This window comes from Xylocopa sonorina, chromosome 18 (assembly GCF_050948175.1).
Source record: "Xylocopa sonorina isolate GNS202 chromosome 18, iyXylSono1_principal, whole genome shotgun sequence".
Classification (NCBI taxonomy): domain Eukaryota; kingdom Metazoa; phylum Arthropoda; class Insecta; order Hymenoptera; family Apidae; genus Xylocopa; species Xylocopa sonorina.
This window is the reverse complement of record NC_135210.1, coordinates 1,997,742-2,024,641: the sequence shown is the minus strand read 5'-3', so window position 1 is coordinate 2,024,641 and position 26,900 is coordinate 1,997,742. Positions and strand designations below refer to the sequence as shown.

The 26,900-nt window shown below is 40.7% G+C and overlaps 3 protein-coding genes across 6 annotated transcripts; 1 reads left to right on the top strand and 2 right to left on the bottom strand.

Annotated features, from left to right (window-relative positions):
* Positions 1–3,105: 3,105 nt before the first annotated feature.
* On the bottom strand, positions 3,106–5,899 carry Nd-51 (NADH dehydrogenase (ubiquinone) 51 kDa subunit). Of its 2 annotated transcripts, XM_076908225.1 has the most exons (7): positions 5,784–5,899; positions 5,533–5,597; positions 4,244–4,912; positions 3,924–4,156; positions 3,636–3,839; positions 3,330–3,524; positions 3,106–3,217 (listed from the first exon to the last, which is right to left on the bottom strand). In XM_076908225.1, exons 1-6 carry the CDS (start codon positions 5,830–5,832, stop codon positions 3,338–3,340), a joined length of 1,407 nt encoding a protein of 468 aa, XP_076764340.1. In that variant the 5' UTR covers positions 5,833–5,899; the 3' UTR covers positions 3,106–3,217; positions 3,330–3,337. The 2 variants fall into 2 exon arrangements, with proteins under 2 accessions (XP_076764340.1, XP_076764339.1); XM_076908224.1 differs by having other exon boundaries at positions 3,106–3,524.
* Positions 5,900–6,129: 230 nt separating this feature from the next.
* LOC143431554 (guanine nucleotide-exchange factor SEC12) lies at positions 6,130–9,005 on the top strand. 2 transcript variants are annotated; one of them, XM_076908378.1, is made up of 5 exons: positions 6,130–6,308; positions 7,364–7,743; positions 7,877–8,571; positions 8,653–8,781; positions 8,861–9,005. In XM_076908378.1, the coding sequence occupies exons 1-4, from the start codon at positions 6,171–6,173 to the stop codon at positions 8,736–8,738; spliced, it is 1,299 nt and encodes a 432-aa protein (XP_076764493.1). In that variant the 5' UTR covers positions 6,130–6,170; the 3' UTR covers positions 8,739–8,781; positions 8,861–9,005. The 2 variants fall into 2 exon arrangements, with proteins under 2 accessions (XP_076764493.1, XP_076764492.1); XM_076908377.1 differs by having other exon boundaries at positions 8,653–9,005.
* Positions 9,006–13,040: 4,035 nt separating this feature from the next.
* Positions 13,041–26,528, bottom strand: Verm (LDLa and CE4_CDA_like_1 domain-containing protein vermiform). 2 transcript variants are annotated; one of them, XM_076908252.1, is made up of 6 exons: positions 26,420–26,528; positions 23,547–23,679; positions 22,169–22,299; positions 17,755–17,904; positions 15,445–16,367; positions 13,041–13,425 (listed from the first exon to the last, which is right to left on the bottom strand). In XM_076908252.1, the coding sequence occupies exons 1-6, from the start codon at positions 26,493–26,495 to the stop codon at positions 13,192–13,194; spliced, it is 1,647 nt and encodes a 548-aa protein (XP_076764367.1). In that variant the 5' UTR covers positions 26,496–26,528; the 3' UTR covers positions 13,041–13,191. The 2 variants fall into 2 exon arrangements, with proteins under 2 accessions (XP_076764367.1, XP_076764368.1); XM_076908253.1 differs by lacking the exon at positions 22,169–22,299 and adding an exon at positions 21,989–22,101.
* Between the last annotated feature and the right edge of the window lie 372 nt (positions 26,529–26,900).

Sequence of the window (26,900 nt, the reverse complement as noted above, 5' to 3'; positions counted from 1 at the left end):
CTTCATCTTCGAGTTAACGAAGGTGGTAATACTCTACTTAATCTTTCATCAAGGTCGAGCAAGGCAAATGTTCATTGCGTATGCAATGATTGCTTCGTTCTGTCAATTGAAGGTCGAAAAGGAACCTCTAAATGTAGCATGCAGACTGTACTAAGAAGTACCAGTGCTAAACACTCTCTCCTCCTGAAGTAAAGCTGACTGTATCCCTTAATTAGAATTTCCTCCGGATACCCTTTCTACGGCTACACAAAGCGACCCTCGTGGTACTTCTTAATTAGATTACCAAGGCATAGAATAGATAAAACAACGCCGCTCCCTAGTCCAAGTGACCCTTCACGTTCGCCTGAAAACCCATGCATCATCAAAATTTAGTTCCACCGCCTAATAACTTCCATCTCCACCTTGCTTCAAGCATCTATAGCGTGTAACAACCGTTTCCACGAATCTCTGCAATCACTATCCATTCACTTGTCCTTTCGCGAACGCTCATACAACAGCACTAAAACAAAAAAGGAGAAAAAAATCACAAAAAAAGAAAAGGAAAGAAGACAAGATCGCCACTGAAAGCTGTTAAGGTTCCGTGTGCAGACTTGCGTCGTTCGTTTGTTGTAATAATCCAACGCCTTCAGTCTGCGATACGAGCTCGAGATAAAAAGGAAACGTGTCTCTGCTTGATCGTTACAGCAAACGAACGATACGATTACGGTGTACAGCGCGTGGCAAAACGCGCTGATCCGTACCAGACCCCCAGAGTATCGTCATCGACCAGCGTTCATCCTCGAGAGCCGCGCAGGCAAGGGTCTGACGTAGGAAACTGCGATAGAGAGACGCGTCTATTTTTATGGCTGATTATACATATACAGGAAACTAAATAGTGGCGCAGGTCCAGCGGCAGGGGTCTCCAACAATAAAGCGTGATCTTGCCAGAAGGATGTTATAGCCAACGATCATGCCAAAGAGCGCGAGCGCGTGTCCGGCGAGCGAGAGCGAGCGTATGAGTGTGAATGAGAGAAGGAGAGGATGCGTGTAACGTGTCTGTCTGTCTGTCTGTGTGCGTGTGCTTCTTTCAAAAGTCATATCGTGTACGTGTACCTTGTTCCCGCGCGTCGACAAAAGACCGCGTCCAAGTGGCAGGACTTGCAACAAGTACAATCGAGCGAGCGAAGTAACGAGATTTAACGTCGTGCATTATTTTACTACGAGTCACGTTCGTCTCCAATAGCGGGGCTACAGAAGCTTTTATCGCGTGCTCGTGATGTCCGCGAGAGGTGCTGGGAATGCTGAGATTTTTGGAATCCCTCTGATTCGTTTTTAAGCGTCGATCGAGCCACTGCAAAGTCTAACTGTATAGACACCGTTTTCTGTCGCACATACTCGAAGACGAGGTGGTATATACCAGTCCCTTTTTGGGGTGGGCTTCACGATAAACTCTACTTTCTGTGAACTTCTCAAGTCCAGTACCAGAGTGTACGATTGGTGCTTAACTTGGTAGAAACCTAGCGGTTGACTTTCATAAAGTTGATTCGTTTGATCGTCAATGGAAGTGGCTCAAGACGCACTGTCATTTCGTTTTCTTTTGTACATCACTGTGTGATCCATTGTATCTATACAGTATTCATTGATTTCCATCTCTTTTCTAGATATTTTTGTTTCAATTTTTTTTTTAAATCTTTATTCAGCGATACGTTATCCTTGACAAATGGAATGAGTATCTTGAGATTAGTTTTATCAGTATATGTTATCTGTATTCTTCCAAAGATTTCAATACAGAATGGACGATGAGAAGTGAATCTAATTTAGGGGATGAAATATCCCGAGGGAACACGAGTTACATCCGAAAGTCTCGAGGATCAAGCGTCGACATCGCAAGAAGGGAACAAAAATCAGCTTTTATACGAAGGCTTTATTAATAATCGCTATTAAGTAAATTATCGAGGAAGGATAAGATCGCGAGGAAATACACGAGAGAAGCAACAATTCCCATTACCCCTCCGGATACTCGAGAGCAAGAAACAAACAGAGAACAGTGGACAAGAGATTTTAGGTAGATAGAAGTAGGAGGGAGATAACGTAACAACGGACCTATCATAAAAGACAGTGTGTGCGCTTACTAACTCACCGGGATAGCTTGCGAGAAGCGATGAAATAAAAGAAAATAAAATAAAAAAAAAAAAAACAAAAAAAGATGAGAACAGCAAGTTGTCCCGATATTGTAAAACGGCTAGCTTAATTTTATTTAAGGGAAAGAAAAAAAAAAAAGAAGGAACTAACTTTCAACAGTATATTGTACGAGAGAAAGACAAGGAACGGAAGAGACGAGAGGGAATGAGAGACTCCAAAAGACAGTCCCGATTTAGTGGCATAGAGACATGGAGGGAAGGGAAAAAGAGAGAAAGACATCGGTCTGTAAATCGAGCGAGCGCTTTTGTATGTACATATATATATTGTATATTGTATACGCACATTGTACCGTAATCCGAACGACATTATTATCTGTATCTGTAGTCAGCGGGAACGTTAGTGCTAGAGAACATTTTTCTTGTATAATGAACGAATAAAATGCAAAGTATCGTTCGGTATACACTTCGTGTGCCAGCGCTCCCTTCAGTTCTTCTTGAGCCTCGTGTCGCCATAATTATTCCATTCTTCACAGGTGGTATTTGATTTATTTTATATACAACAATCATTTTATGCTCTGTTTCCATTAACACGTTGAGTGTCACGCGGTTTTATAGCGACTTCCCCGCCGCTTGCACAGATATCTTTGTACAGCAATGTTATTTCTTAGCCCTCAGAATGTCAGTTCAAGATTCAGAAAGTGACAATAGCGAAATTATTTTTGCTAGAAGGCGGCATAGAGCGCGCATTGTTTCTTCATCAGAGGAAGCAGAAGAAAGGGAAAAAATGTTTACCTTTACTATCATATTTTATACTGTCAGTCACTGGTGACTGACGCGGCCTGAACGGAAAAGTCGGTGTCAGTCACCGGTGACTGACGTGGCACTCAACGTATTAAAGGGTGTTTCGAGGGTCAGATCGTCATAAAATACGAAATAAAATTACCTTAAACGCGACGTCCTCCGCTTCTATATAAATAGAGACAAATTACGATTTTACTATTGGTTTTATTTATCGGACCGTCAAATGTTGACCAAAGTCCGACGGAATTACATAGGAAATTCGACTATACCGCGCCTCGGTTCACCTCTTATATACACTGTAAATAAATACAACATTGTGCAGGTATAAATACATTTACACTCTTCTTCGATCGCTCGTTCGACGGGGTAGTAAATTGGAACGTTTTCAACGGTTTCTAGTCTGTGTACCTTTATTTTCAGGTGGACATAGCTTGCTTGCGTTGCTTAATACGCGCTTCTACTTCGGGTCTGAAATGTCGAAGCAGCCCCTGAACTGGCCAAGCAGCACCGTCCGCTAAAGCACAGATAGTGTGCAATTCGATCTGTTTGGTCAGCTCCCAGAGCATGTCTATCTCGTGTAATTCCGCTTCACCCTCGACGAACCTAAACAGATCATTTTTTCTATATTCCCTGAGATCTCGTCCATCAATTTAACGCAGATTCGTACAATGAATTGATTTTAATGTAATAATAAAAAAAAAACAATTCGTATACCTTCTCAAGATTTTGTACATCCAGCTGATTCCTTCGCGGCAAGGAGTGCACTGGCCGCAAGATTCATGCTTGTAGAAGCTAATAAGACGCGTGATAGCTTTAATAATGTCCGTTTGCTTATTCATTACGATCACAGCAGCGGTACCAAAGGAACTCTGCACTCTGACGAGATCGTCGAAGTCTAATAACACTGTGTCGCAAACGCTGCAAAATTGTACGTATTAGTTCTTCCTGTTTGCTACGAAACGAGTTAAAAATTGTAAGATCGTAACAATTGTTACTGGATACCTTTTGGGGATAACAGGAGTGGAAGATCCGCCAGGAATCACACCCAGCAAATTATCCCATCCGCCAATTACTCCTCCAGCGTGTCTTTCGATGAGTTCCTTTAAAGGAATGGACATTTCCTCCTCGACGGTGCATGGTTTGTTCACGTGCCCTGAGATGTTGAACAATTTGGTTCCGTGATTACGCGGACGACCGAATGACGCAAACCATGCTCCACCGCGTCGACAAATAGTCTATATAAATCGAGATTTTAATTTTAGGATTACGTTCCCTATTTATATCAATTTCTCAATAGCGTAAAATACATGCAAAGCACATACTGGTGCTACAGCAACTGTCTCGACGTTGGTAACAGTGGTGGGACAGCCAAACAATCCAACGTCAGCTGGAAACGGTGGTTTCAACCTAGGCTTTCCCTGTTTTCCCTCGATGGACTCGATAAGCGCGGTTTCCTCTCCACAAATGTACGCTCCAGCTCCTCTCTGCACGAAGATGTCGAAATCGTAGCCAGAACCACAGGCGTTCTTTCCAATCAGACCAGCCTGATAGGCTTCCGCGATGGCGACTTGCATGTTCGACGCTTCATTGTAAAATTCACCACGAATGTAAATGTAAGCCGCACAAGCTCCCATAGCACGACCAGCGATCAAACAACCCTCGACAAGTTTGTGAGGATCGTGACGAAGGATCTCGCGATCCTTGCAAGTACCAGGTTCACCCTCGTCTCCGTTGACTACCAAGTACTTTGGCCTCCCGTCGGAAGGCTTGTTCATGAAGGACCATTTCATGCCGGAAGGGAAACCGGCGCCTCCTCTACCTCTCAGACCTGACACTTTAATCTCATTGATAATCCAGTCTGCACCCTTGTTTATGATTTCTTTGGTCTTATACCAATCTCCTCGTTTAAAGGCGCCCTTCAACCTCCAATCGTGTCTGCCGTACAAGTTAGTGAAGATACGGTCCTGGTCGTCCAAGGGACCGCCTTTTTTCTAAAACAAAAAGAATTTAATTACCATTTCACGCAACGAGAATCTCAAAGAGTTAGAATTGAAATTTCTAACGCAAACCTGCAGCAATGTCACTGTACATAAGAAATACTAAATTTGTACACAATTAGAGATAATTTTTTAGTTTCTTTTCAATATTTAAGAAATCGAATTACCATTTCACGTAATGAGAATCTCAGAGAGTTACAATTGAAATTTCTAACGCAAACCTGCAGCAATGTCACTGTACATAAGAAATATTAAATTTGTATGCAATTAGAGATAATTTTTTAATTTCTTTTCGATATTTAAGAAATCGAATTACCATTTCACGTAACGAGAATCTCAGAGAGTTACAATTAAAATTTCTAACGCAAACCTGCAGCAATGTCACTGCACATAAGAAATACTATAGAATTTGTATACAATTAGAGATAATTTTTTAATTTCTTTTCGATATTTAAGAAATCGAATTACCATTTCACGTAACAAGAATCTCAGAGAGTTACAATTGAAATTTCTAACACAAACATGTAGCAATGTCACTGCACATAAGAAATACTAAATTTTTAAAGGTTCAGAGGTAATTTTTTAATTCCTTTTTAATATCCAATAAAACGTACCTTTCCTTCAGGAGCGGCATCTGCGAACGTCCTCTGCTGTTGGCTGGTCAACGACCCAAGGAAACCTTAAAACCGAATTCCACTAATTACATAACCTCGTCTCGAAGACGACGCAGAACGTCGAAGCCATCGTCGATAACAAAAGATAACGAAACGTCAACGTCACGCACGACGATCGTAGCCAGCAGTGGCCGATCTCGAATCGCGACAATTAATTCGAGACGAAAACCAACTCGACGTTTCGAACTTACCCAATTGTTTCCTGGGGATCTGAAAGCAACGGACAAGGGCACCAGCCATCTTGCCGTTCACGAACTCGCTGAAGCTCGCGATGATGGCCAGGTCCACTTGGTAAATCGCGCACGCGACTCTCTCTCGCCTGGCGGTGTGTTTTCGAAGCAAACGGACGGCACTGCGATTGAATACGTGTTCAACCCTGTTTTGACGTCAGTTTTTCGCGAAAGGCTCGTGCTGGACGTTCACGTGGACGCACGCAGTGGAACCATCCGCCCTGAACGAGGCAGAAAGAACGCGAGCCCTCGTCTCGTCGCCCAGACATGATCTCTGGCTATCAATAGACACCTGTCGAGAGAGGATATCGCTTGTGGCAGTAGCGCACAGTCACTGTTCGTAGCAACATGCCTTCCAGGTGGAATAACTGCGACCTCCTCGCCAGGGTGAATTTCCCTTTGTACACGCTGCAGATGTTGACTGGTAGACATATTCTCGTAGGCGGTGGCGGAGGCTCGTCGAAGACTGGAGTCGCCAATGGATTCGTAAGAACTCGTTTCGAATTTATTTTATAGCTCTACTTGGTGTTTTAGGTGTACCAATGATGAGTTTGGGGATCCATGGTCTATGTTTCTCAAGGCAACGGATGTAATTGTGCACTGTAAACTTGAGAATGATAATCGAAAGATGAGGCGTAGAAAGAGACGTAGATAGTTTGTATTGTTCTTGGAGTTGTTTCGATGTTCTGGTTTACGTTTCCATTAAAGAAATGGACATAGTACAGTGTAAACTTAAGAATTGTAATCTGAAGATGAGGTGTAGAAAGAGGCAAAGAAAGTTTTTATTGTTCTTGGAGTTGTTTCGATGTTCTGGTTTATGTTTTTTATAGAAACGGATGTAATTGTGCACTGTAAACTTGAGAATGATAATCGAAAGATGAGGCGTAGAAAGAGACGTAGATAGTTTGTATTGTTCTTGGAGTTGTTTCGATGTTCTGGTTTACGTTTCCATTAAAGAAATGGACGTAGTACAGTGTAAACTTAAGAATTGTAATCTGAAGATGAGGCGTAGAAAGAGGCAAAGAAAGTTTTTATTGTTCTTGGAGTTGTTTCGATGTTCTGGTTTATATTTTTTAAAGAAACGGATGTAATTGTGCACTGTAAACTTGAGAATGATAATCGAAAGATGAGGCGTAGAAAGAGACGTAGATAGTTTGTATTGTTCTTGGAGTTGTTTCGATGTTCTGGTTTACGTTTCCATTAAAGAAATGGACATAGTACAGTGTAAACTTAAGAATTATAATCTAAAGATGAGGCGTAGGAAGAGGCGTAGAAAGTTTCTATTGTTCGATAATGTTTTAGTATTTGAAGTCATTTCAATGTTCTACGCAAAGAAAACTTTCCTTTCAATGTCCGAGAATTCTCTTTGTTCATTAACTTTTGTCTGATTCAAGGATCTCACTTTCATCCTTGTTCTAAATGATATTTACGAGCGAATAAGAAATTGTTTCATTTCGCTCAGTTTTTCTTTAAAAATTGACCTTCGTATGATAATTTTATATACGTAAAGTTTAACAAAGTTACGTTTCTCGAATGCGCAGGAGATATTCGAGTTGTCCCACAACGGATACCAGTTCATCGCAGAAGAAGTGAACAGACACGAAACAGGCCCGAGTGTGGTAATGAACTGTACAACTTACAATAACGCGAAGAGAATCTGGATCGCGGCTGGTCAGGAGAGTCACTGTCAGCTTTACAGTGTGAGCAGTAAAGTGGTGACCGTGAAGAACGGAGAAGCGATGAAAGGATCCAGTAGCAATGCTAAGGAAGGCCTTAGACAGAGAAAGAGTGTAGATAAAGAAGAAGAAAGCGTTGTTCCTGAAGAGAGGATAGAAGAAATTAAAGACGATAATTCTAATATCAAAAGCAAAAAGCTTCAGTTAATAATAAAACCAGCAGACAGCGTACAAACAGATTTCAGGTAATTATTATTCTATAAGCGCAAGAAGTCTGTAGAATAATTGTTTTAATATATTAGAATTCATGTTATAAAATTTAAAAGTTAAAAATAAATATAAAATTTGATTAAGTTAAATAATGTAAAATCCTTTTAGTATGGAAGAACCTCTGCAGAGGATTGTTAGAATAAGTCCGAATGGGAAGGTCATGGCCACCGGTGGCCTAGATGGTCACGTGAGATTATGGCAGTTCCCACAATTACACAAACTGCATAACTTGAAAGCACACGAGAAAGAAATAGACGATATAGACTTCAGTCCAGACAGTACACAGATCGTTAGCATAGCGAAGGATGGTAGAGCATTTTTGTGGAACGTGAACAATGGCTCAAAATTCAAGGAACTAACATGGTCACCTCCGAACGGATTGAAGTACATGTACAAAAGATGCAGATTTAGAAAATCGGAGGAGGAGAAATCCAAGACTCAGCTGTTTATGCTATCGAATGCAGTGATTGGAAAGAATACTAGTTTTTTACAATTGTGGGATGTAGATTCTGGAAGTATTGTTAAGGCAGCACCGTACAAGGAGACTCTGTCCGCTTTAGCAGTGTCGGATGATGGAAAGTTCGTAGCAGTTGGAACAATGTTCTCGGGTAGTGTGGACATATACGTGGCATTCAGTTTGAGAAGAGCATTGCATGTACCTGATGCGCATAGTATGTTCGTGACTGGCCTTGAATTCTTACCAACTAAATTGGATGGTCCTACTATCGCTAGTAATACTGAAACTGCGGTCATTAGTATTTCCGTGGATAATAAAATTTGTATACACAGTATACCGTTTAGACGTAAGTAATTAAATCATTCTTGCATGCGTTTTAATGTCACGTAGAAAGAAATGTAACGTATGAAAATGTTCTCCATTACAGACACGCTACCATTTTGGTTTGTCATTATACTAATTGTTCTGAGTATCTGTGGGGCATTCATCTTCTGCAGTTACCTCGGGATATGACCTGAGAAAATGTATCGCACCACCGTCCTTAACACCGTCAAAAGTACTTTTTCTAGAATTTTTTAAGATGGAACGTCTATCTTTCAGACACACTTTTCTTAGATTATAAATGTTATCTATAGGTATGGTGATGAAGGTGTAATTTATCTGTTGCACAAACACGTGTGCACGATTTTTGTGAAACTAGACACGAACTCTGCAACTTTGCCCGACAGCAAACAGTTAACACGTACGTCGTTGAATCCAATTCATTTAGATTACGTGAACGAGAGAACCGAAGTGCTACTACGATTAAGAGAACCACTTTGCACTAGGGTAAACAGTTTTTAACAAACACTTACTGTAAATAGATATTTTTTAAATAAGTTCCCGATTAGACGAACATACAAAACTACTTTCCTCCCCACGCGCATACTTTTTACAGTGGAAAAAAAATACTATTTCACATGGTTCCTTTCTGTACAGATTGTCAACTCAGTCGTTTTGGTCTCACGATTTTTATTGCATTTATAGAAATTGCCTCTGTGTACCGTGTCCGCGTATACAGAAATTGGACGTAGTCGAAACGAGCAACGTCTACGTGTATTTACGTTGAACATTAACAACTTTTATTCCAATATTTTTCCGTTATCGTGCCTGGATGCCAGGTGAAACGTGATAACTCGGATTTTATAGTCGCATTAAAGCAAAACTGGTCTGGCATAAATAACAAGCACACGTCGCGCTAAAGTTTTACCAGTTTTATAATGCATTCCATGGGAAACAAAAGTTCTCCATTAATGGAAAACGTTGCCATAGGAAAGGGTCAAATACACTTTGTTAAGTTAAAATACAAACTTATACGTCAAATTAATTCTACGTCTACCTTTTTTTTTCTACCATATTTAAGAACAGGAAGTTCAATATTGAAAAGAGCAATAAAACTTCTATTATAGTAGTCTCTATTTTACCCTGAAACTCGAAAACAGCTGCAGTAATAAAAGTTTAAACTTATCTCAGGATTCAAAATTTGTAAATTACAAAAACTTTGATCTCCTATTTAACTAATTATTTTTAAACGTAGAAGGCAGCAAATTCCACAAAAACTTTATTATTCGTTTCCGCTTCTCTTTCCTTCTCTCTACTGCTCTTTCTCATGTTAATTACAGAATTTTAGAGTACTGCTGATTAAATAAAAGAATTCCTTGATTTCCATTGAATAGAAAGGGTCAAATAAATTATACTTCCCGCTTTAGAGAGAGAAATATATATAAAAAGCTATAGGAAAGAGTGAGATAGATAATACTGACCCTACTCTCGAACCTCTGGCGCCATTTCTGTAAAAAATGCTCAAACTGATCGCACAGCATTATCGACAGCGAAGTAAACTACTCAAAAACTACTAGCGTCATTTCTTGGAGAATTTTTGAAACTAGTTGGGTAGTTGTTTCAGTACTTTCTGCAGAGATAGCGTTGTTGTTTCAGTAGTTAACTTCGCTGTTGATAATGTTGTGCGACCAGTTTGAGTACTTTTTACAGAGATGGTACCAGGGGTTCTGAAGTAGGGTTAGTAGCATCTGTTTCACTCTTTCCTAAAGCTTTCTTACATATCTTTTTCTCTCTTACCTCTAAAGCGGAATATAACTTATTTTACTCTTTTTATTCAATGAAAATTCAGGAATTTCTTTATTTCATCAGCAGTACTCTAAAATTGTGCAATTAATGTGAGAGAGAATAGCAGAGAAAAGGAAAGAGAAGCGGAAACGAATAAAGAAGTTTCTGTGAAATTTGCTGCCCTCCACGTCTAAAAATAATTAGTTAAATAGGAGATCATAGTTTTCGTAATTTAAAAATTGTGACTCCTCAGATAAGTTTAAACTTTTATTACTTCAGTTGTTTTCGATTAATATTATTTTAGGGTAAAATAGGGACTAGTATAATAGCAAATTTATTGCTTTATATCAATATTGTTTACCATTTTCCAGTAGAACTTACGGTTTACAAGATGCAATCAATAATACGAATGAAACTGCTGCTTCTCTGAAAAAAACAAAAACCCCAATTTTCTCTGCCACTTTCACAAATCTAACCTAGATTTGTGATTTTTTTGTTAATTCTCAGGTGTAGTATGACCTGTAAAAATTTGTCATACGAGCAATGAATCACCCTGTGTAATCACATATTAATCGTTTTAATTTTTCAATAAGAAAATATATTGCTTAAATTATAAATGTGTTCTACTATTTAAATATATCGTAAGAGAAGAATATAAATTTTTGAACTGTAGAATAGCATTTAATTTCTTATAAAAATTATGTTTTTGTACACGTGTATCATAGCTCAAAGCTTAAATTTATATTTGTAGTGCTAATGGAGTGGGAGAACAGCGTCGCGCATGCGCACAGGTCACGCGGTGGTGGGGAGTGGTACGATCTGTCAGTGCGGTACCGTCCGCTGCGTCGATAAGGTGTGTTTCTGCTTGTGGTGCGTATATACGTATTTAAGTTAGCTTGTTTATCGACTGTGTAACATTCACAATTGCTTTTTCTCGTAGCACTGTTATTCTGTTAGCAATACAAATTTATTTAATTATCTATAATAAATATAAATACATGAAATTTTAATACAATTGGTTTAATTCGTGCAGACTTTTGTTCGCATAATATTCTTCTTGGTATTTAAATAGAATTTAAATAATAACAATTATATCGAATTATATAAAAATTTGCTTTAATGTATATGATCATCTTAATATTGTTTCTTTAATTTTACTGCCTCAGATAGGATACGTAATCTGTACAGTAATTCTTGTGCTATTTTCTAGTTTTAATTCGAACCATTCTCAGCTGAATTGATAATATTGCAACTTTATTGAGTTTAAAACGCTAAAAACACTTTGAAGCTTCACGTAGAGTTCCTGTTGTTGGAACACAGATGGTACAGTAGCCTCTTTTTAGTCGATACTGTACAATAATTTCCATTTTACCGATAGAGTTAGTGAATTTATTCAAAAAAAAGGAAATGAGATACGAACTTAAATTATGTGCTTACTTATTCTGCACATATTTTATCGATTTGTTTGTTAGCACTTTTCTAAGATATGAAGGTAAATGAGATAGATAAATGAGATTTATAATTATCCTTTATAAAACTCTGCTGCAAATGAAATAGGAAATTGTATATTTAAGGATTACAAAATGTCGTATCGTGCAGTGAATGAGAAACGTGGTTTACAGATAAATCCTGTTTAAAGTTTCAGGACACGAGTGTCGTCGTAACAACATCGTGCGTCACTCGAAGAAAGCTCGAGGATTGTTTATTTTTGAACGACGATCCAGGACTGGCGATCGAGAAGGAATGTCGTCCGAAATCGAAAGGTGGCTCCAAGCCTTCATTCAGAAGGTAGGTAGAGTCATTACAGTGACATTTTACGATCTTAACGGTGATACCAATGGCTCTCAAGGCTACGACGAATAGAACACATCAGATCGAGCAACTAAATCACGTTCTCTTCGATTCTACCAGGAAATTAATATTTCTTTCTTTCTAAATATTTTCAAGATTCCTTTTTAAAAGAAATTTCGACTATTTCTTTTTATTATTATTATTGTACCTTCTTTGATTGATTAACTTCTTAAATTATGTGGTAGAATGAAAAGAAAAGTCTTAAAAAAGTATTATTGCACGTTTTTAATTGGAATTTTTAATTTAAAAGAAACTATCGTGTTTGATAGAAATTCATGTGGTCCTCGAAGTCTGTAGGAGTGGATTAAAAAATGGAACGAGCCTGTTTCTCGGTTTCGTACAACGTTTATTGTGAAATACTTTAATAAGGACTCTAAGAATTACTTAATTACTTTCACGCGTCTCTTAAGTACTAAACGTTAATCAAGTGTACACGGCGTCGCGACGGTACGATCAATCAGTGCGTACAACGCGCCGCAGCGGAATGGGACAAGGATCACGAGGGCAAGGATACGGTGGTTATGTACAAGTTGAAAAGAGTCAAGACGAAAGATTCGTTCCTCTGTCGTAGAAGAAAAATCCATTCCTGCTTTACCTTTTGTTTTCCCCTTTTTTTTTCTTTTTTCTTTTTGCTTCTGTTCCTCACAATCGACTGCAGAAACGTTTCGCGAACATCCGTTCACAGGAAACTCAGACCAGTTACTTTCCCACCTGCTTCCTCAAATTCTATAAATCACATACAAAATTCTTTTTACAAATGTATCACACTGATGTCGAGCTCGCAATAATTTTTCGAATCTCCACAGGATGGAGGAGAATTGATTGGAAAATTAGATACGCGTCGTCGAAGATGTGGCAAGAGGTTCCTCGTTTCCGTTCGCGAAACATTTTCAGCGCGACGGCTCGACGCGTGTCCCCCAAGAAAGCTTCCTGTCGATGGTTTCCTGCACGATTAATCTCCTCTTGAAGACACGCGCCACACGATCGATTGATCTCACTCGTGGATCGCTCATTTGTTCGCGGTGAAACCGTCGCCAGTCGGGTCGAGCAGCCACGGGTAGTAATTGGGGCACTCCATGCAGGTGAACAGACGAAGGGTTTCGCCTGGTAACTCCCTGGTGGTCAATGGACAGGCGTTGGGCAGAGAACAGTACGGCTGACCTTTCTCGTCGCAGGCCTCTTTCCAGTCCTGGAAGTCTCTCAGCGCTGAGAGCTCCGTTGGTGTCTGCATCCACTTAATCACCTGTAAGTAGAACGGTTCGCGTTTGGTCAGACGCAGTTCGAAGCGAGACTAAAAAGGCAGTGGCGTTTCGTGGTTTGAAGTTTGAAGATTGAAGGAGTTTTTTATAAACTGGAGGGTGGTTACTGAACTGGTTATTGAATTTACTGATTATTAAGATATCTCACTTTGAGATAATGTCAAGTGGAAATAAGGGATGCTGTAATTTCACAGTGCCTATAATAAAATTTGAAAAAATAGACAGATCGAGTTCAATTTTCAAGGGTTTCGAAATTTCTGTTCAGAGCAGCTTTCATTTAAATTTTTGTTAGTATTAATAGTGCAAACTTTCTTTATACCTAATTTTCGACTTGATGATTCATAAACTAATAATGGTTACTAATGTTGAACTTACTGATTATTAAGATATCTGACTTTGAGATAATTTAAAGTGGAAATAAGGGGTGCTGTGGTTTCACAGTGTCTATACTATAGTGCAAACTTTCTTTATGCCTAATTTTTGACTTGATGATTTATAAACTTGAGGATGGTTACTGATATTAAAGTTACTGATTATTAAGATATTTAATTTTGAAATAATGTCAAGTGGAAATAAGGGGTGCTGTAGTTTCACAGTGTCTATACTATAGTGCAAACTTTCTTTATGCCTAATTTTTGACTTGATGATTTATAAACTTGAGGATGGTTACTGATATTAAAGTTACTGATTATTAAGATATTTAATTTTGTGATAATGTCAAGTGGAAATAAGGGGTGCTGTATTTTCACAGTGTCTGTACTATAGTGCAAACTTTCTTTATGCCTAATTTTCGACTTGGTTATATCTATGTGTGTATATTATTAAAATTGCAATGGTCTTTGGAAAATTTGGTAGTGTTTCATGAGAGAATGTATTGATTTCACGGTTTATAAGTGGAATTGGAACGTGTTTGATCAGACAGCATTCAAAGTGAACAATTTATGCAATCTACATATATCGCATGATTGTTATTTAGCTAAATGTTTGAGAATGTTTTTCTTCATTTATGTAGAATTATTTCAATTTATTATTTCACTATTGATTTAATTTATGAAATTATGACTCAATAATTTGAGTAATCCTAAACGAAATAATTGTTTGTGCGTTTTCGTTATTTGTTATCAAATCGCGTTTGAAAACCAAGCGAGAATAACTCTGGAGAATAAAATTGAAAAAAAAGCGAATAATTCCTGATGGATTACAGGGGCGATCAACAGAGGTTGGAAATACAATGGGGCCAACGGAGGAAGATAGGAAGAGTTCGTATTGTGCGGTTAGACACAAAGCCAGAAATAAATCAACGTAAATGGAAATGAAAGCAAGTCCGGAGTTTGATGGATAGGGCAATGTCGTGATACAGCAAAATTGGATACGGTGGATAAATTGAAATAAACTGAAGTAGCTGCGATAATGGATCCAGTGGAGCTCTTTAACAAAATAGATTTCGTTCACTCGTATATTTAACAAACGATCTGTTATAATAGAAATCTGTTCTTCATTTTTCTTCTTCACTGAAGTGCTTTGTCATTTTCAAATAGAATATTAGAACAAAAATTTAAGTGAAAGCAGTTCTGAACAGAAATTTTGAAACCCTCGAAGATTGAACTCGATCTGTCTATTTTTTCAAATTTTATTATTTCAAGTAATCAAAAAAAATTCAAGTAAAAGCAGTTCTGAACAGAAATTTAGAAACCCTTGAAAATTGAACTCGATGTCTATTTTTTTCAAATCTAATTATCTCAACAAATCAACAAAAATTCAAGTGAAAGTAGTTCTAACTAGAAATTTCGAAAACACTCGAAAACTGAACTCGATCTTTCTGGTTTTTCAAATCTTATTATCTCAACTAATCAACAAAAATTCAAGTGAAAGCAGCTCTGAACAAAAATTTTGAAACCTTCGAAAATTGAACTCGATCTGTCTTTTTTTTCAAATCTCATTATCTCACCGAATCCATTATTTTTCAATCGAACAATACAGTAACACAACAATTAATCGCTCACCTGGACCATGGTAACGAAGTAAACATCACTCCTGGCCAACATCTCCTCGATAAACTTGATCAACTCCTCCTTGTACTCCTTCTTGCTCTTCAACCACGAGGCGTGGAAGTGAAGACCAAGGGGCGCCCTGTTACTATTGAAATGCCTATTGAAATTGTGCCTGAGGAGCCTGCCAAATTGCTCGCCTGTCTGAATATTCGAGCAAGAGTCGACCATGTGGCAACCAGGTAAAGACTCGTCAAAAGTGGGATCGTCCCTTCTATCCAACTCGTTCATCACCATCTCCCAAACAGGATGAGACCTTGACGGACAGTTACCACCGTTTCCATTGCACTTGTGTGGCATTCTGAAGTACAAAGTGTACGGCCATATCGGCACGCGACCCAGAGAGGCGGTGATGGAAGCGTCGTACACGAAATACTGGTCAGCCATCATCTCAAACTGTTTATTACCGCCCACGCGAAGGTACGGAGCTCTCATACCGATGATGGAACCATCAGTGATGTTGGCGAACCGTTCGATGATCAATCTGGCGCCAGCCATCTCTGCAAGCCAATCATCGTAGGTGCCTTGAGTCCAATATTGTGGATCGTCCTTGTGCGTCAAAGAAAACACCGCGATCTCGTGTCCACGACGATGAAGATCTTGCACTGCTGAGTAGTTGGTGTATTTGTGGGAGACGAAGAAGGTGCCTCTGATCTGGCAACCGTTGGGATTCTGTCGTTGACCATTGAACACTTCTTCGTACAAGTCGATGTTGTCCACGTTCACAGCACCGTTGAAGGTGATTGTGATCATCTGTGGTACTTGAGAAGGTTCTATGTTGCCAGGAATCCTGGTGCCATCGGCGGAACAGTAACAGTCAGGGAGAACGCATTGGGTTGGATCGCAATCTGGCGCGCGGTTGGGGTCGGTCTCCACGGCTGTAATGGAGTAGGAATTGGTCAATCAGTGAATCAGCTGAATAATTAGTTAGTGGTAGGAAGATACAAGTGTTTGGATAAGAGAACAGTTGTTCTTTTCTGACAGATAAAGGTATCATGTGTTTGGTATGTTTGCTTAGTTAATTGAGGGAATTTATCGGTGTAGGTAATTGTGTTTAATGCTTTGACTGCTGTATTTGCGCTTGTGATAGTGTGGACACCTAAAGGTGCTTAGAAAACTTGTGTTTGCAATACTGTGTACATTTAATGGCGCTTAGATAACTGGAGTTTGTGATACTGTTAATGATTAAAGCTGCTAAGAAATTTTGCATTTGTGATACTGTAAGTGCCTAAAATCGTTTAGAAAATTTGCGCTTATGATACTGTAGGCCCTTTGAAAATTTGCGCTTGGAAAAGTTGTGCTTGCAATACTATAAGCGCTTAGGAAACTTACGCTTGGAAAAGTTGTGCTTGCAATATTGTAGACGCTTAGAAAACTTGTGCTTTCAATACTGTAGACGCTTAGAAAACTTGCGCTTAGAAAAGTTGTGCTTGCAATACTGCAGGCCCTTTGAAAACTTGCGCTTGGAAAAGTTGTGCTAGCAATACTATAAGCGCTTAGAAAACTTGCGCTTGAAAAGTTTGTGCTTGCAATACTGTAGACGCTTAGAAAACTTGTGCTTTCAATACTGTAGACGCTTAGAAAACTTGTGCTTGCAATACTATAAGCGCTTAGAAAACTTGCGCTTGAAAAGTTTGTGCTTGCAATACTGTAGACGCTTAGAAAACTTGTGCTTTCAATACTGTAGACGCTTAGAAAACTTGTGCTTGCAATACTATAAGCGCTTAGAAAACTTGCGCTTGAAAAGTTTGTACTTGCAATACTGTAGATGCTTAGAAAAATTTGCGCTTGTGATATTGTAAGCGCTTAGAAAATTTGTGCTTGTGATATTGTAAGCGCTTAGAAAAGTTGTGCTTGTGATATTATAAGCGCTTAGAAAACTTACACTTGTGACACTGTGTGCGCTTAGAAACGCTTAGAAAAATAGCAATGCAACAATACAGAACACAAAGAAACAAATAACATTACTTCAATTAAAAAAATCTTCAATATTCACAAAGCATCACAAACTCTGCCATAATCAAAGGATCAATTACAAATTTAGCACAATTTAACAACAATAGTTACCCTTTTATCGCTCTCTATAATTGAATAATGCTATTAATCGACCAGAAATACTTCTCGCATCAACTACGTACTTGGTAAACGGTATCGACTACCGTGACACTGTCAGACGTCATTAGACTGTAAATGGCCTTAACTACGCGCCTCGCCAACGATGCTAACGAGCGATTACCATAGCGAATTAATTAAAGCGACACTTACTGCACGCATTCTCGTCGGATTCGTCCTTGCAGTCCGGTTTACCGTTGCAGAAGAGCTCCTTGTCGACGCACTCGCCGTTACCGCACGAGAGTTTCCCCTCAGGGCAGACTGGCTCGTCGGTCCTCAGGATCGGCAACACCTTACGCGGCTCTGCAAACGTAATCGTTGTTAACGGGCCGGCTCGTCCGCCTTTACCTTTCTCAACCAACTACGGGACCATTCGGCGTTCACCACAGCTGCAACTTCTACTTTTACTTCGTCTAATTTATGTACAGAGTGGCGCGTACACAGTGGCGCACGGATCCGCGACTCCACTTGGAAATTTATCCACCGTTTCACGTGTAAAATTAATCGATTGACCTTTCCCACAGCGCTTGAAAATAATATATATGTATATATCACTGCGTACGAGTGAGAGTTAAGTGAAATTTATTCAGAAATTCTTAAGAAGATTAAAATGAAAATTAAAACATGAAATTTATTCAGAAATTCTTACTTGTATAATTGAAGATTAAAATGAAAATATAATAAAACAAGAAATACAAATACAATCTCGTTCTTCACTTTCACTTTGTACGTATGTGTATATATATATATTTATATTTGAAACTGTACAAAACGGGGCAGATCGATTTACTTTATCGCGCGGACAATCCTCGAGAAGGGTTAAAGGTTGTTACTGTGCGGAATTAATGTCACCCAAAGCTACGTTACCTCGCCAGCTTGAATATTAAGTATCGACACTATAATTACATTCTCGTTGGACCAGTTACAATATTCACGGGCCACCTCTCGTATCTATGTACACGTGGACTTTATGTACAGTTTGGAGAAGCTTCTCTTAACACCCTCGCGATTTTTCTCTCGTCCAAGCTGAATCTTGTCGTCTCTAATTTTCTTCTTACTTCCATATCGTTTGAAATATTGTGAGAAATTCAGTAACGAAGGATCGAGATTAGAAAGGCGTTGGTAAATCGCGAGAGTATTGAGAACTACTTGTCAGGGGATTCGGATTGTCCTTGTGTCGACTGTTCCTACGCCACTGTGCGCAACCGGTATTCGCGTTCGCCTCCCCTCGAGGAATTTCCTTGAGGACTTGTACCTAGTCGACTGGAAAAGCGCAAGAGAACCGACGCGATGGGCGCAAAAACGAGGGAACCATTGATATTTCTTCACGAAAGTATTTTGTAAAAAAAATAAAAAAAGGAACGTCGAAGGTCCTTCAGGGAAGGAGGCCTTCGAGGAGCTCGACGGAGATCAAAACCAGAGAGACGAGACGACGACTGGGATTTGCAGACGAAATCAACGAGAATGGACGCTCCACCTATCGCGAGAATTGTGTGTCCAAGTCGAGAGTATCGTTTGCTTCGTTGGCTCGCAACCATTCGCACGCAACTTAGTCACATGATAAATTAAAACCAAAAAAAAAAAAAAAAAAAAATGGTAATAATAAAGGTACACGCAGGCGTTGTTGCGATAATGATGAGAGAGAGTAGAGTGAGAGACAGAGAGAGAGAAAGAGAGATACGTATGTAAGAGAAGTACGTGGTGAAGAGATGCACGGTTGCGAAAGGCGAAAACAGGCAGTGGAGTAATAAAAAAAGAGAGGCGGTGCCTCGACGCGAGAAAAGAGAATTGCAAGTACTCGACACACACGCACACCCACGCAAACACGTACAGACCCACATATATATGTACGTATATATGTATAGTGAGTGGAGAAAGAAAAGACGGACGAATGAATAAGAGGCTGCTCCGATTTAATTTAACTTGCAACGCTGTGCTCTCAACTCGCGATGCCATTTTGTTTGACATTTAAAAAGTGAAACGTTCGCACTCAAGATTGTACTAAAATATATTCTACTCATTTTCTCTTTATATAATTAATAAGAGCGCATTTTATGTATCATCTTAAATTTAAGTTCGTTCCTTTACGTTCGAGTAATTTGCACAAATTTCTCATTTCATTTATCATTCTTAGCAGCCTCTGGCGTAACAAAAATCTATAATTACGATCATTATCAAAAGGAACACTAGAATAAGGCTGTTCCATATTTGACATCGATCAGCTGTAAAATAAATAGATCAATAATGCACGCTATGCGAACTGGAATTCACAACGTACCTTCTCTCGTTAGTGCAACAAAAAAAAAGCAAGAAAAACCACACTCGATCGTTTAAAAAGGACTCGTGAAGTGCGTCTGGTAATCGTTCGAAGTTTAAATCGGAGCAACGAGTGCCAGCGACAGCAGCTGCGCGCGCAACCTTCGCAGAACTTCGAAACGGAAGCTGAGGAATTCGACTCGGTTGCGAGACGCGCGAGCTGCGCAACGTGAGAATTGTACGTGGCGCAAAAAAAAAAAGAAAAAAAGGAGATATGAAAGACAAGCCAGCAGAAGTGAAGAAATAAAAAAAAAATAGAGAGAGAGAGATACAAATGCGACGGACGGAGAACGGCTGCGTGTTACCCAGGAACGAGAGACGCGAGACTGTTCCGCGAGGGAGAGAGAGATGAAGAGAGAATAAGAGAAAAAAAAAACATAGAAAAAGGAGAATCAATGATCGATCTCGCGGCTGCATAATCGTCAGCGCAGTGTTTCGAGCGGTAAAAGCGAACGAGCTGACTAAACACTAACGAGGAGCTCTCGTAAGGAGGCCAGACCGTCGAAGCGAAACCGATCTGGATGCGGACAGAGAGAGGACGTAGTTGGACGAAGACAGGAGCGTGCTGCGAGATAAATAGCGACGTGTGTGCTGGCACAGACAGAGACAGACAGAGAAAGGCGACTGGCAGAAGAGAGAGAGACACAGAGACAGAAGGAAAAAAGAGAAACAGAGCGAAGAGAGGGGGAGAGAAGGGTCGAGATCTACGATTGGGAACGTGCTAACTCGTACCTGGAGCGATCGCGAGGAGAAAGAATCGCGTGGTATAAAACAGCTGGCCTGTGTATTAGGTGTACGCTATATGTACAGGTGCGAGCAAGTGTGAGCGTGAATTCTATAAAGCTGAAAAGTCATTGCGTGCCAGAGTCGATTTCGAGTGAGAGCCTGTAAACGTGTCGAGCTACACGAATCTCCGCTGTTCTCTATCGATTCTTCACGCTCGTTATGCTCGTTTCATGCGAGCCGTTTCGCGATACGCTCGAGCAACCACCTTCGACAATGGCACGAAATGTCGATCGAACGAAATCGTGGAGACAGCTGGAATTTGGCGAGATGGAAGAGTAAAAGCGCGTATCTTCACGGCTGTTAGTCGCGCGGGGGTGAATCGACGATGAGTTTGGCGCGATGGACAGGAACAGGACGGTTGGATACGCTCGAAAATTAGGTTAGAACGCGCTCAGGGCACGCACGAGCTTCTCGTCTCCGTGGCTGCGCACTTTCGCTCAAAATCGAAACCAGTCGCCCAGCCGGGAATCGAAAGTGGCCGGACCGGTGGTTACGCCGCCTCGAAAGTCCGCCATCGTGTTTACGACGATTTTCACCACGCAAACGCGTAACTCACGCGATCAGTTAAAACGTCCACGGATTTGCCAGCGTGGATCGCAAAAAAAAAGCGTTCGCGTTGGACAAAATTCTGCTGGGAACTGGATTTTGTCGAAGCATCGAGAGACTCGATTTCTCTTTCTTTTTTTCTTTTGTTCCTCCTTTTTGTTTTTACGACGGAAACGAGAAGACTCGTGGATGAATATCGAACAGTGCGTCAGGGGATAATCGTGCGTTAGTACTACCTTACGAATAGTGCGTGCTACGTTGCGAGTCTACGAAGGAACCGGCCCTCTCCGTTTTCTTATGAAACGTTTCGAGTCATCGTCAAGACAGAGATGCACGAAAACGTTCTCAAACTCGATGTCCCATCCACATGAGAAATGCGCGTTCATACCATTCCTATCGTTCCACGACATCTCGAATTTAATGCACACCAAAAAGCACCACGATGCCTTCTTACGTTCTAACGGAAGAAACAAAAATTCAACGTGCATCCTTTCACTTATAAATGTTGTATAAACCGTTGAATAATACCACTTTCTCGCACTCTCGTTACGGCTATCGGTTTAATTATATAAAAAGAAATTGTTTTCCTTCGACTGTGTTTGTTATTTCAAGGAAACGCACGGTTCCAGAACGATGTTTAGCAACAAGAGGAAGATGATGAACGCATTTCTCAGAGGAGTGGCACACCAGTAACGGAGACAGGTAACACCGGTTCACCCTGGTCGATACATCGACTTACTCTCGAGCTTGTCACAGTTGGTGACTTTGCCCTTCCAGTCGCAGGTCTGTTTGTCCAAGTCAAAGGCCAGTCCGCTGGGGCACGTGATTTGCTTCAGGCCGGATTTCGTGCACCTGTTCGTGGCGGACAGAAAAGGAAACGGGCGGTTTAGTCACGTAGTGAAGGTAATAATTCGCTTACTCTCGAGCTGGTCGCAGTTCTTCACGTTGGTCTTCCAATCGCACGTCTGCCTTTCGATGTCGAACGCGAGGCCTGTTGGGCATCGCACGGTGGCCAGCCTGGTCACGCCGATCTCGCTCGCTTTGTCGCATCTGCGAGCAATTTTTTTTTTTTTTTTCATCGTTTCGCTTTCTCGTCTATTTTCTTCGACTTCGCGTGAGAATTATTCCTCGAGCATCGTTCGATATCACATTTACACTACTTACCATGATTTTTTCAATTCGACATTTTTTAGAAATCGTCGAGTGTTGTGCGATTCGTATTTTTTCTCAAACTCATGCTTTGATATTGCCTTAAATTGAGCACTTCAAATTGTATGGCATATTGTGACTTAAATTTTGCTCAATTGTCACTAGAATTCTCATTGTAATGTGAAATAAACCTCGACAGGATACAGAGTCAAAGTTGATATTGCTTTAAATTGAACACTTCAAATTGTGTGGCATATAATGACTTAAATTTTGCTTAATTATATAACTATAGTTCTCATTGTGATGTGAAATAAACCTCGACAGGATACGGCGTCAAAGTTAAGAAATATCAGGCTGGATAAAATCTCGAAGTCAACGCGACAAAGTTGCGATACGCGATTCAATTGACGGTGGAAAAAAATTATAAGAACCACGACTCGAAGAATTCCTCGAGATCTCTCGAGACGCGACAGGATCTCGACGTATTCCTGCTCGCAGGATATTTTTGCTCGACCGTCCTTGGCGACGGAATACCTTAGTCGTTCGAGTGAGTCAGGACGACTTGGTCTGTCGTCATCGACTAATAGGCGAGTCCTGTATCCAGTATCAAGCTCGCCTTGAACCTTCGCACGCGGAATTCGATCGCGGAGGAACCGGAGGAACTCGCTGTTCGATCTTTCGCGACGCGGATCGATCAATCCTACAAATCGCGTTCATTTTTACTATCATCGAGGTTATTTTTACTTTCCACGAAATCAGTTCACTCGCGATATCTCTTAAACGCACAATTATTATTATTGTTACGTATCTATTAATACATAGCATTAAAAAAAAACAATTATTATGAACAAATTACAACTATTAATTAGGTTTTATCAGCTGATAAGCTGTTATCAGTGTTTTGACACGAGCTTCTCAAAAAAAAGCTTATATACTTTTGATTTTTACCTAAATCCTGTTTGTTAAATTTTACTGATAAGCTGTTATCAGTGTTTTGACACGAGTTTCTCAAAAAAAAAAGCTTATATACTTTTGATCTTTACTTAAATTCTTTTTGTTAAATTTTGCGAAAGGTATTTTGTTGTAACACTAAAGCTGTTTTGAAATTCTTTCACATTGAAATGTAAATATAATTCAGACAAAATTACCTCACGACGTCGCGGCAGTCTCCTTCAACGTTCAACCGGAAGTACTCGTCTCCCGGCCTGTCCTGGCACAATTCTTCAGCATTCGCGTCGATCCCATCAGCGCCTTCGTCATCTTGTGCTCTGACCTGTGTTCCTAAAAATTGAGCAACAAAATCAACTGAAAATCTTTGTGACTCGATCCACAGATTTTTCATTCGAATGAAATCGATTTCGCTCGAAATATTCGATCGAGAACCGTTTCTGCTCGCGTGTTATCGCGAAGAAAAGCAATCCTCGCTAATAAAAACACGCTACTCCACTCTCCAGCCTCCACCACTGACAATTACGTACTTTCTATCATCGATTACATAAACCACTCTCGAACCACGAGCACAATCTCTAACGTGACCTCGTAATACCATCTTTCCATCCTTCCACGATTTCCTTATGCGCTCGAGACTCTTTTATTTCTGTGAAAGGAAGACATGGGACTCGAAGGCACCCAACGTTCTCTTCAAGCGTATCGCAGACGTAATACCTTCCAAATACTACCAAATACTATGCACACTAGTTCACCAAATATTTCAACTGTTTAATCTTTCTCAGCAGATTCGAAGACCCAATAACGAAGTTGAAACGAACGACGATCCATCTTAGTCGCCCTTGGAACGATCTAGGCAGACGGGACGACGCCAAGGGGGTAACCAGCTCACGTGACATTTGATATTTCAACTGTTTAATCTTTCTTAACAGATTCGAAGACCCAATAACGAAGTTGAAACGAACGACGATCCATCTTGCCCGCCCTTGGAACGATCTAGGCAGACGGGACGACGCCAAGGGGGTAACCACCAGCTCACGTGACATTTGAATGAAAAAGGGCAGATTCGAGGATCGCGTCCGCGCCAGTGAAAATGTCGCGATCGCGGTGGAAGCCACGATCTCGTGAGATCGTAGACCGAGCACGTCGGGGTCGACGAACCCCCGCTGAAGTAGAAAGTCTTAGAAATGTCAGGGCGACGAGATGACGGCGAAGGAGGGGCGGGAGACGGCAGTGGTTCTCCAAAGTAGGTTCTGCCTCCTATTTCCCTGCCCCTCGCCCACCACCTCCCAGCAGATCGTGCCTGCGTCGTTCCTGCGAGCCTCGAACGTGCCGTCTCGCTCGTCCACGATCCTCGATCGTGATCCGTGATCATGATTCGCAGCCACTTCCGGACCGACTGATTCGTCTGTTGTAAAACTTTCACGTTCGCACGGCGAACTCCTCTCGTGAATTTTGCTTTTGTAGCCCAGACACGAGCAGATGGTCTTCCTTTAGGCGAAGAGTACTTTGCAGTCTTTTGTTTTTGATGATTCGTTTATTGTAAATTACTGCGTGTATATGTGTGTAGGTGTTTTTAGGTATATTCAGTCTTTGAGACGTTAGTTGTCGTTTAGAAAGGGTTTTGTAGATAGTGAGTTTGGTATTGGTCGTCTATAGTGTCCCAGGATTGGCGTAGCCATTCTCGAGAGGCTGTTTGACGTGTCTTGTCGTCGAGGCGGTCGTTGAAATCACCGGAACTATCATGGCGCGGCACTCGTTGGTTCTCGAGGCATTTATGGCAGTCGCGAAACTAGGGACTGTTGCAATCTTGTTTCATTGTCGTGGACGCAACCAACGATTTTTCTAACACTGTATGCTTTTGGTTTCTGATGGCAGATGGAGAGGCGAGATCGGAGAACGGTTTAGAAGAGATTTAGAGAATTCGAAAGTACTCGAAAGTTGAGGTAGAAGTGGACGTTAAATGTCAGACGGATACGTGTTTCTGCTTCTGAAAAGCGTAGAGAAGGAATTTGAAGTGAGACCAAGGGATCCTTGACCTGAAAGTTCTAGTGGAAACTCGTTCGATTCGAAGGAAACTCTGTGGACGTTGAAAACAACTTTCACCGACCCCGAACATTTGAAGAACCGAGCAACCAGGTGTTCCTCTTCTATAAGAATACATTCTATCGCTACAGATACAATCTTTTGTTCTGAAACCATCCTCTCAACACCATTTTTTAACAATTTCTCAAACAAAACGTGAAAAAACAATTAAAAATCTATCAAGTCCAGAATCTAATCTAAACAACGATATTCGATGCAGAACTTAAAAAGTATAAATCCAAACAAAACCAATAATCTCGTCTACAAAGTTTCCAATCCGGTAGAGAATGTTCAACGACTGCAACCTCGATCCAAATTCGCGTTCAAACTATACATTAAAACTCTAGTTATTTCAATTTAAAATGTAGCTAGCTGTTCGATAATTCTAATGAAACAAACGACTCTAAACGTCCACAATGTCCATCTTGTCCTAAAAGTTTACTTCTCAGCAGAGGAATTTTTTCAAAGGCAACCCTCAGCGACCTGTTGCGTGAACTTCGCAAGTCCAGAATCCAATCTAAATAACAATATTCCATGCGCAATTTAAAAAAAAACCAGTAATTCTATCTACAAAGTTTCCAATCCGGTAGAGAATGTTCAACGACTGCGATGTCAACCCAAATTCGCGTTCAAACTACTTATTAAAACTCTAATTATTCCAATTTAAAATGTAGCTAGCTGTTCGATAATTCTAATGAAACAAACGACTCTAAACGTCCACGATATCCATTCCTTTATCCTAAAAGTTTACTTCTCAGCAGAGGAATTTTTTCAAAGCAACCCTCAGCGACCTGTTGCGTGAACTTCGCGAAACGTAGACGGACAAACGTCCACAGTATCCATCCCTTTGTCCCCAAAGTTTACTTCTCAGCAGAGGAATTTTTTCAAAGCAACCCTCAGCGACCTGTTGCGTGAACTTCGCGAGACGTAGACGGACGCGGATCGACGAAGGACGCGGAAGGAAGCAACACCAGCAGCGTGTACTCACCGGCAAACAGAAAGAGGGATCCAAGAAGGAACAGGAACTTCGGCGACATCGTGCACGTCCTCGTCGTCGCCGTCATCGTGGTCGTCGGGACAAAGAGCGTCTGGACAAGCCGCGCCCTCTCGCCCCTCTATATGTGCACCACCACTCCTTCCTCTTCGTCAGAGGACTTTCACCACCCGTGCGGTGCTGCCACCTTTTCCACGTCGCGAAACGAGCTGCGCTCGCAGGGATTCCATCGCTTCCGTTCGCCATCGGGGAACGACGGAGGTGAGGCGCCTTGGAATTCCGATCTTCCTCGTCCTGCGATCCTCAGAAGCGGCCTCTCACGGTTTTCGACACGGAGATCGACTTAGGAAGAGGATCGACACGATTCACTCGAACCTGTCCTGGAATCTACGCTTTTGTTCCACTTTCTTTGGTTCCACGCTTTTCTATCGATTCGATGGTAATACTGTTGTTGTTTTTTTTTTTTTTTTGGAAG